Source organism: Ctenocephalides felis, unplaced genomic scaffold, assembly GCF_003426905.1.
Source record: "Ctenocephalides felis isolate EL2017-DRISC unplaced genomic scaffold, ASM342690v1 CF-g0.4_SCAFFOLD_00845, whole genome shotgun sequence".
Taxonomy (NCBI): domain Eukaryota; kingdom Metazoa; phylum Arthropoda; class Insecta; order Siphonaptera; family Pulicidae; genus Ctenocephalides; species Ctenocephalides felis.
Genome location: NW_020536999.1, coordinates 84984534 through 84993962, shown reverse-complemented (window position 1 = coordinate 84993962; position 9429 = coordinate 84984534). Strand labels below are relative to the sequence as shown.

At 29.1% G+C, this 9429-nt stretch overlaps 2 protein-coding genes across 3 annotated transcripts in view; both read right to left on the bottom strand.

Annotated features, from left to right (window-relative positions):
• The window catches only part of LOC113391201 (nuclear cap-binding protein subunit 2-like), a 4429-nt gene extending 2938 nt beyond the window's left edge, over positions 1-1491 (bottom strand). Inside the window, exons 1-2 of the mRNA XM_026627153.1 lie at positions 1353-1491; positions 7-183 (exon numbers count right to left, since the gene is read on the bottom strand). Coding sequence (XP_026482938.1) covers positions 7-183; positions 1353-1412 — 237 coding nt within the window. The 5' untranslated portion in view covers positions 1413-1491. The remainder of the gene's footprint in view (positions 1-6; positions 184-1352) is intronic.
• Positions 1492-6558: 5067 nt separating this feature from the next.
• On the bottom strand, positions 6559-8238 carry LOC113376715. Of its 2 annotated transcripts, XM_026616740.1 has the most exons (6): positions 8176-8238; positions 7905-8110; positions 7753-7846; positions 7254-7684; positions 6727-6959; positions 6559-6659 (listed from the first exon to the last, which is right to left on the bottom strand). In XM_026616740.1, exons 4-6 carry the CDS (start codon positions 7324-7326, stop codon positions 6588-6590), a joined length of 378 nt encoding a protein of 125 aa, XP_026472525.1. In that variant the 5' UTR covers positions 7327-7684; positions 7753-7846; positions 7905-8110; positions 8176-8238; the 3' UTR covers positions 6559-6587. The 2 variants fall into 2 exon arrangements, with proteins under 2 accessions (XP_026472525.1, XP_026472534.1); XM_026616749.1 differs by lacking the exons at positions 6559-6659; positions 6727-6959 and having other exon boundaries at positions 7316-7684.
• Positions 8239-9429: the final 1191 nt, after the last annotated feature.

Here is a 9429-nt window from a genome sequence, read left to right as displayed (position 1 = left end):
TTCAACAAAGCAAAAACCGCAAGGTGTCTTTTTATATTTATCTAAACCCATAATAACTCTTCGGACGTCTCCACATTTTGAAAACAATTCGAATATTTGCTCTTCAGTTGTGTAAAAGGATAAATTGCCTACGTAGAGGGTTGATGATGTTCTTAAGAGACGATCTTGTTCACTCCGAGACCCCTGAGGAAATAAATTATAAAAGGTTATTAAATATATGTTAATTTATTTAATACAGCAGACCTTATAATTGTATGTTGTACTTGTATATGTCTAGTACAAACCAAATTCAAAGAAATACCAAAATTGACGAGTTTTCATAGAAATTTTCAAGATATTCACTTTTTATGAGAAGAGTACCTTCAAGTCTGAGCATGTATTCTACGTTAAGCACATTCCTTTAAGAATCTATAATCATTAACAATCTACTTTAATAACAAACACTACTCGATGAGTTTTTTTTAAGAAATTTTGAAGATTTTTATGATATATAAAAAAAGCACCACAGTATGTATTTCAAACTGAGACAATGAACAAGAAATGTTTAGAAACTTATAATAATTTTTGTATTTGTCTTAGAATATAGTAGTTTTAATACATTATACTTTAATATGCCTACTTTGATAACATATATTAATAAGATTTTTTTGTAAATTTTCAGGATATTTACAATTTTATGAAAAAAGTATCTCCTAGTCTAATTGCAAGTATGTGTTAAATTGATACAATGATCGAGAAACGTTTTAAAAATATATATAGTTTTGATTTCATTTAATATAAGCAGTCTTAGACATGTAATATAAAAAAATATGTAAATATTTTTCCTTTTATTTTCTTGGTGCAATACAATAAATGTTGAAGCATCAGCAAACTTTGTTACACTACAATTTTAGTTTAGAAAGCAAATAACTAACAAATATTATGAATAAAAAATTACCCTAGGGTGCTTAGGAGCATTGAGAGATCTCTAAATTCTAACGAAACAAAAAGTTGTGATTTCCATAAGAAGAAGTCAACGTTAAATTAAATTATATTTATATATAAAAACATTCAACATTTTTTTCAACAAGCCTTAGAGCAGTACTAATTATTATTATGTATACATATATGTGTCATCTTCACTTCATTCATCAGAAATATTTGAACACAGTTTTGTATGGAAAAATCTACTGAAAATATTGGTTCTGAGGCTACTATTTATAACAATTATCTGTAGACAACTATTATGCAATGTAGGCGGTACTTTTTCCATAAAACAGTAATACCTTGAAATTTTCTAAGAAACTTATTTAATAATAATTATTCAAGCAGTAAATAAACTACCTAACCTATATTACACATATATCTGTTACCTTAAAATGTTGATCCCGGTACGAACTTAATTCTACGGACGGTGAAGTAACAGTGGTCATATTAATATTCACTTCACTTTTGTCTAATTATTACCTGTAAACTTCTTTATAAAATAATAAATTTAATAAACATTCAATTTTGTTTGATATTCGAATAAATATTAGTTCGCTGCAAAATGTCAAATCGGCCATCTTGCATGACAATATTATCGATGAAGTTGGTATCGATTGAGACCGCGGGATATTTGAAAATGGAAAAGAAAGAATGTAAAAATCAGATGCATGATTGGAATTAGTGACATGAATTTAATTTAAAAACTAGTTGCGTATATGGCATCGTGCCTTAAGGCAAATTACTGGAACTTTCCGTACCGTAACGAAATGTTCGAGAAATACTGAATGTTTTCAAATAGATTATATTGTAACATTGTCTAATATGTATAAGAATTATATAAAATGAATTGCAGAGTTGAAAATATTTGTTTAAAGTATATTTGAACTTTAGTCAGAATTAAAAATAAAATCTGAATTATTTTCGATATACAAAAAAATATTTTTTTGAAAAAAGAAAAAAAAAATTTAAACAAAATTTTTTTTTCCAAAATCAATTATTTTGTTAAGACAAGCAAAAAGTTCTTTGAATCATTTAAATCGGACGCTTAGTTCTCTCAAAAACTGCTATTTTTTACACATTTAGCTCCGTATCTCTGAAACGGATGAACCTGCCTTTGCCAAAAACTAATCACTACTTCTCCCGATCATTTCAAATTGAATATCTTTTGGATCATTCAAATCGGATGCTCCGTTCTCTCAAAAACTCGATTTCTATTTTCTGCACTCTTTGCTCTTTATGTCCGTAACTGCTGGACCTGCCTTTGCCAAAAACTAATCAGCACATCTTCCTATCAATATAGGAATCGAATGTTTTTTGAACCATTCAAATCGGTTGATTCGTGCGCCCGAAAACGCAACTGGAAATTTGTATCCATACATACATACATAGACACACACATCCATTTTTTCTGAGGTATGTCAAAATGTTCAGAAACCTTCAAAACGTCGAGAAATGTAAACATTTTCAATTTCGATTTTCGGCCCATTGCAACAACTTATCCTACGGGAAGTTAAAAAATGTAAAAAATCAGATGCATGATTGGAATTAGTGACATGAATTTAATTTAAAAATACATATATAATGTCTTAAATATTAGTGACACGTTTTTGAATTTACAATATTTTTTACACTCAGACTCATTGTTAAAGTAAAACTTCTTTAGACGTGACTAGGGTGAAAATTACAAACAGTACAAAATCCTCAACAAATCTAGAATTCTTCAAAATTATAAATCCTTAAAACTAAAAAACTAAAACCTAAAATCTAGAAAACTTAAAATCCAAAAATCCTCAAATCTAAGTGTGTGTGTGCGAATACAAATTTTCGTCGATGATTTCGCGAATACGGATCAACCGATTTGAATAATTCGATTCCTACTGATAAGGAGACGTGGTGATTAGTTTTTGGCAAAAGCAGGTCTAGCCGTTTCGGAGATACGGGGCAAAAAGTGCCAAAAATGGTATTTCAGTTTTTGAGATAACGGAGCGTCCGATTTAAATAATTCAAAAAACATTTTACTAATATTGACGAAATAAACAACTGGTGAAATTTTTGCAAAGGCAGGTGCAATCTAGAAATCTTAAAATCTAAAAATCCTAAAATCTAAAAATCCTCAAATCTAGAAATCCTAAAATCTAGAAATCTTAAAATTTAGAAATCCTAAGATCTAAAAAACCTAATAACCCTTTTGGCAAGAAGTTAACATAAAGCCCTCTTAATGTTAACATTATTCAAGATCTGATATCAGAAATGATGACCAAAAAGATAAAGTTAACATAAAGCTCTCTTATGAGCCATCTAGTGTCATCTTTAAGAGATCATCGAAAAGATATCAGAAAGATAACATTTTTCAGAGATCATAATGTTAACATTTTTCAGAGATCGTAATATTAACATTTTTATGTTACAAATAAGAGGCTATTGTATAATTGATAATAAGGAAAAAATTGTTTAAATAATTTTTATTTGATAACACAATAAAAATAATATTACATTTCCATATAAGTAATCTTATCAATATTTTTACTATTTTTGATTATTATAATTAGTGTTATTTAAGGCGATCGCCAGCATGTTGGAACCATGACTTGAAAACTTTTTCAATTCTTTCCTTATCAGAGTCACTCCATTTTTGTAAAACTGCATCTGAAAAATAGAATTATGAATAAAGTTACAGTTTTAAGATTGAAGTAATTCGTATTCTATTCAATATAATGAGACAAACTGAGTTAGAAAATAACAAAAGTTTAGGCAAGCTTTACCTGTGATCAATTTTATAAATATTAAGCCGTCGATCTTGATCGTATTTTTGACACCTGTCCAACTCATGTTATAAGCCATAACATCAGAAACAGTCAACACCAACGCGTTCCTTACATGCTTTTCAAAACTTGCACCGCCAAGCTGCCTAACATTTTCTCGCTTTGAAATAATAACAGAAAAAAACAAAGCAATGAAGATATAGTAATTTGAAAACAATAAGTCTAAGACATAATTGAACTAGTGGGGTGGGTGGCATCGTGCCTTAAGGCAAATTGCTGGAACTTCCCGTACCGTAATGAAATGTTCGAGGATTACTGAATGTTTTCAAATAGATTATTATAAATATTGTAACATTGTCTAAAATTTATAAATATTATATAAACTGAATTGCAGAGTTGAAATTATTTGTAAAGTATATTAGAACTATAGTCAGAATTAAAAATAAATATTTTCGATATACAAAAAACTAAAAAAAAAAAAAAAAAAAAAAAAAAAAAAATGGGACAAATTTTTTTTTTCCAAAATCGATTATTTTGTTAAGACAAGCAGAAAGTTCTTTGAATAATTTAAATCGGACGCTTAGTTCTCTCAAAAACTGCCATTTTTTACATATTTAGCTCCGTATCTTCAAAATGGCTGGGCCTGCCTTTGTCAAAAACTAATAAACACTTCTCCCAATCATTACTAATTGAATGTTTTTTAGATCATTTAAATCGGATACTCCGTTCTCTCAAAAATACGATTTCTATTTTCTGCACTCTTTGCTCCGTATCTCCGAAACGGCGGGACCTGCCTTTGCCAAAAACTAATCAGCTCTTTTCCCTAACAATAGGAATCGGATGTTTTTTGAACCATTCAAATCGGTTGATCCGTGCGCCCTAAAACGTGACTGGAAAATTGTATCCACACATACATACACACACACAGACACACACACATCCATTTTTTCTGAGGTATGCCAAAACGTTCAGAAACCTTCAAAACGTCGAGAAATGTAAAAATTTTCAATTCCGATTTTCGGCCCATTACAATAACTTACCCTACAGGAAGTTAATAGTAAGCAGAAATAAATTGATAAGTAATGAATAGAAATTTGATCATGCAATTAGGTTTATAGGTTCAAAGTTAAATTTGCAATAAAAAAAACTTACATATTGAGTAGCTACACATTTTGAATTTTTGTCTCAAATACTGCCAACTGACTCCGAGTTTGGATTGGCAATCCAAAATCTATTTTTTCCTTGACAGAATTGTTGGTGATGTCATTTTTTTCTGAGAGCATCAAATAAATTGACGAAACCAAAGTTTTCAAACTTTTCACTTTGCTTAATAATTTCCCTGTCCATACATGAATATTGCAAAATTTATAATAACGATAATACAAATATGAATAAGAACATTTTAATTACTAAATTAATACTTACGACAACAGTCATGACCATGCGTATCCACCTCACTTGAAACAGAGAAAGACGTCTGGTCATCAGCTGGAAGTTCTGAGGTCGAATAAAGATAGGAGACGGTTGTTCCATACTTGATTGACGAGAGGGATCTATTTAAATAAATAAAAATTGGATTAAGTCAATTAAATAAAATTAAAAAAAAAAAATTTTTTTAAATGCAACCATACCAATGCTATCAGAGTTGTTATTTAAACGAGGAGACTGAGGACTATCCTTCCGCCAAAAATCAAAATCTTGTACTAACTGTGACTTCTGCTGACCATTATTTTGAGTCATGTAGGTAGTAGGAGGCATTTCAATATTATCAATTTCGCTTTCTGAAAATAAAGTGTTCGATTAATATGGAACGAAATGATTGTTTATAATTAAATAACTTTATATGTTCCATACCTTCACTTTCACAAGAACTTAATACCGATGCTGGCCTTTTCTTACATTTAGTTTCTATATAATAAATAAAATTAATATTAAAATTATTAGAGAAAAGACTTTAGGTAAAGATAAAATAAATACCTACCATTTTGTACAGGGATAGAGTCATCTTCTGTATCACAAAAGCGTAAAGGTTTACGGCACATCCTCTTTCCTTTGTCTGCTATATCTAATTTTTTATTAGCTTTAATAGCAGCAAAACCATCATTTGTAGACAGATTTAGGGCATCTAATTCAAAATCTCGTGCTTCATCATACGTCTCTGTTACAAAAAGCATATGATAATTAAATAAATTATTATCTCACTATTGATATAATGTAATATATTATAGTAAATTAGATAATTAAATGCCTATAGTGAATTACTGCTAACGTTAGCATATTCATAATTGTAAGCTCAAGTACAGAAATACATGAAGAGATTAGAAAAAATTATTTTTGATCAACGATTATATCCTGAGTGTTCTCATTGGCGCGCTGATCTGCCACTTTCACACGTGCAGCATCCAATTTTTCGGCATACCAATGGGAATTATACCCACACTTAGGTCCTAGGTTATCCACAATCAATAATAATGATTATGTATATGTATGCAGCAAATTGTACAATAGTAGAACTAGTATTCACGGTTTTTAGGCATATTTTTTACACTAGTTGGTTATAGCTTTCATTTTTTTCTGATTATGGATTCAATCTTGAACTACACATCTTGAAAGTAAATTATCATTGCTGAGATCGTCGTAAATCGGTTTAAAAGCTTTTAAAACTAGACTAGAATTTCTAAAATCTAGAAATTCTAAAACCTAACAAACCTAAAAGCCTAAAAGACCTAAAAACCTAAAATCTAAAAACCTATTATCTAAAAAACCTAAGATCTAAAAAATCTGAAAACTAACTGTAATATAAATATAATTACAAAAATATAAAAATTACCTTTTTTTTAATTATTTCCATCCGAAGAATCATAACAATAACAACTTTGGTGTGATATCATTTGCAAATGCGCAAAATGTTTGTGGAAAATTTGTTGGAATCTAAAATAAAACTCGATTGACTAATCTGCCACTAAAATAAATATATATGTTTATTTTCAAAACTCACCTCATAGCATATGGCAATTATTAAACTGAATATTTCTTCTTGCAAATGTTTAGATGTTTTAATACAATTTACACCATATAACTTCCTAACGTTTGATAAAAATTTAAGAAGCTCAATGGCAAGTTTGGAGCACTTGCAACCATTGGGGACAACAAATTTTAAGATCTTTACTAATGTTGATAGATCCAGGTTTAAATTAGTGTTGAGAAGTTTCATACAGAATTCACACAACTCTGAAATAAATAACATACATATGTATAATAAATATATAAATATATATTCATAATAATATTTGTGTTTACCCATCCATTGTGAGGGCATACAATCATCGTACAAATTTTTTATAGATATTGTTTTAACAAGAGCAATAAGATAAATGTCGCCGCCTTGTTTCAACACAGGCCTAATTGATAAAAAATAAAAATCGATTTTTCAAAATTCCAAGTACCACTGACCCAGTATTGGCTTGACTTTGTTTTCTGGGATACTATATACATATATATATAAATATTTTTACAATGACTTACCTGAGCCATCATTCACCAACATCAAAACCAAAATATCCTCCATCAACTTCAAGCTTTCATCACTTTTAAACATGAAAGCTTAAAGTTGTTGGATGATATTTTGGTTTATTTAACAACGTCGATTTCAAAAATCTGTCCATTAAAATTGGTTCGTTTAAAGTTTAAGTTGAAGTAAAGTTTAAGAATTGTCGGTGAATTCGTACTCGAATGTTTTTAAAGTTTAAACATTCAAGTACGAATTCACCGACAATTCTACAACAAGAACTGACTATTGATTCTTGTTATCCTAGACAAATAACATTTCTGCAAGTCATTTCAAATAATTTAAACCATTTTTCTGTATATTCAACAGTGGTGAAGATCACTAATTCAACGAATGCTTCCACACAATTGCTTAATAAATCAAAGTGATCTGATACTGAACATGAATCCTGTAAATAAATAAGTTTATTAAATAGTAATTTATAAATTTTATTTATAGTTATATTATCTGGTTTACCTTAACGTTAATAAGAAGTTCTACAAATGAATTTCCATCAGCATGGCTCAATTGTTCAGGATATTTATTTTCAAATGCACAATATGGCGCAAACCTAGAACAAAATAATACTTAAACACTTTTATTAAATGGCATTAAAATATTCCACGTACCTGTTGCAGACAAAAGTTGATAGAATTAAATAACTTCGACCACACATCATCCGGATTATTTAATTCTAAGTTCTTTGTTAAAATATGAGACAGAGCTTCATAACCTTTTCGGCCATCTGCAACTTTAACCGATTCTATTTGTGTACTTATACTTAAAATTAATCTGTCACTCGACGACATGATTATTAATTTATACCCAAAAAAACCTAAATGTAAAAAATAACAATAAATTATAAATAATTAATGAAGGAATGTTTTTAGAAGTACTTACCCACTTACAAAAATCGTCGGTTAGGACAAATTGCACAGTGACTGTTGAAGTCGTTGAAGTTTTCGTGTCTGTTGAAGTTTTCGTGTTGCCAGAGACGAAGAATAAAATTGACAGATGATTGAGATTGCCAGAAAAGAGGGGAGAAAATATGGCAGCATATTCAAATATTGTTAAGAAGAATACTACAAATACTAAGTGCACTTTTTGATATTTATGGCATCGTGCCTTAAGGCAAATTGCTGAAACTTCCCGTATCAAAAAAAAATTTTTTTAAAAAACGAATAAAAAACGAATAACATTTTTGAAATAAAATTACTTCGAAAAAAATGAGTTTTTTGAAAAACTATAAATTGGACAAAAAATTACTTTTTTTTTATTTTGACATATTTTGGAAGATCTAAACTTTTTTTTCAAAGCAATCGTACTGCTTTAACTTCATAGAGACAAAATATAAAGCGCGTAAGCGTTGCGTCGCTGTCTAACGGATAAACATTGGTACAGAATCCATAGGAATGTAAACAAAATTTATACTTATTGTTGAAATCTCTATAAAATATCTGATAATTTGATGGGCTAATGTCTAATGATCATTTTTGACCGCTAAATGGCAAATTTTTTTTTACTTTTTTCGTTAGATCTCCGAAACCGCTAGACCTGCCCTTATGGAAAATTAGATCAATTCTTCATCTTGTCAATACAAGTAAAATGTTTTTTGAATTATTAAAATCGGGCGCTCCGTTCTCTTAAAAACTGAGTTACCGTTTTTGTCACTTTTTTCCCGTATCTTCAAAACGGCTGGACCTGCATTCGCCAAAAACTAATCAGCACGTCTCCTTATCTATACGAATCGAATGTTTTTTAAATTATTCAAATCGGTTGATCTGTGTTCCCGAAATCGTCGACGAAAATTTGTATCCGAACACACACACATACACGCACACACACACACGCGCGCGCATATATACATCCATTTTTTCTTTCACACAACTTTTAATTGTTAGAACAAAATTATATAAAAACAATTCATTAAACTTTACAATTAATATCGACGTTTATAATCTTTGGTTTATAATCACATTAATTTTGTTATAATTTAATTAAAAATATTATTATTACTATATATTGTTAGAAAGCTTATTAAATCAGCTATAATTATGTATATAACAGTTTAAAAGTCTTGAAACAAAATTGTTTGGAAAAAACATGATTAAAATTAATAAATAATAAATGAGTATTTTAGATTTTTACATTTAT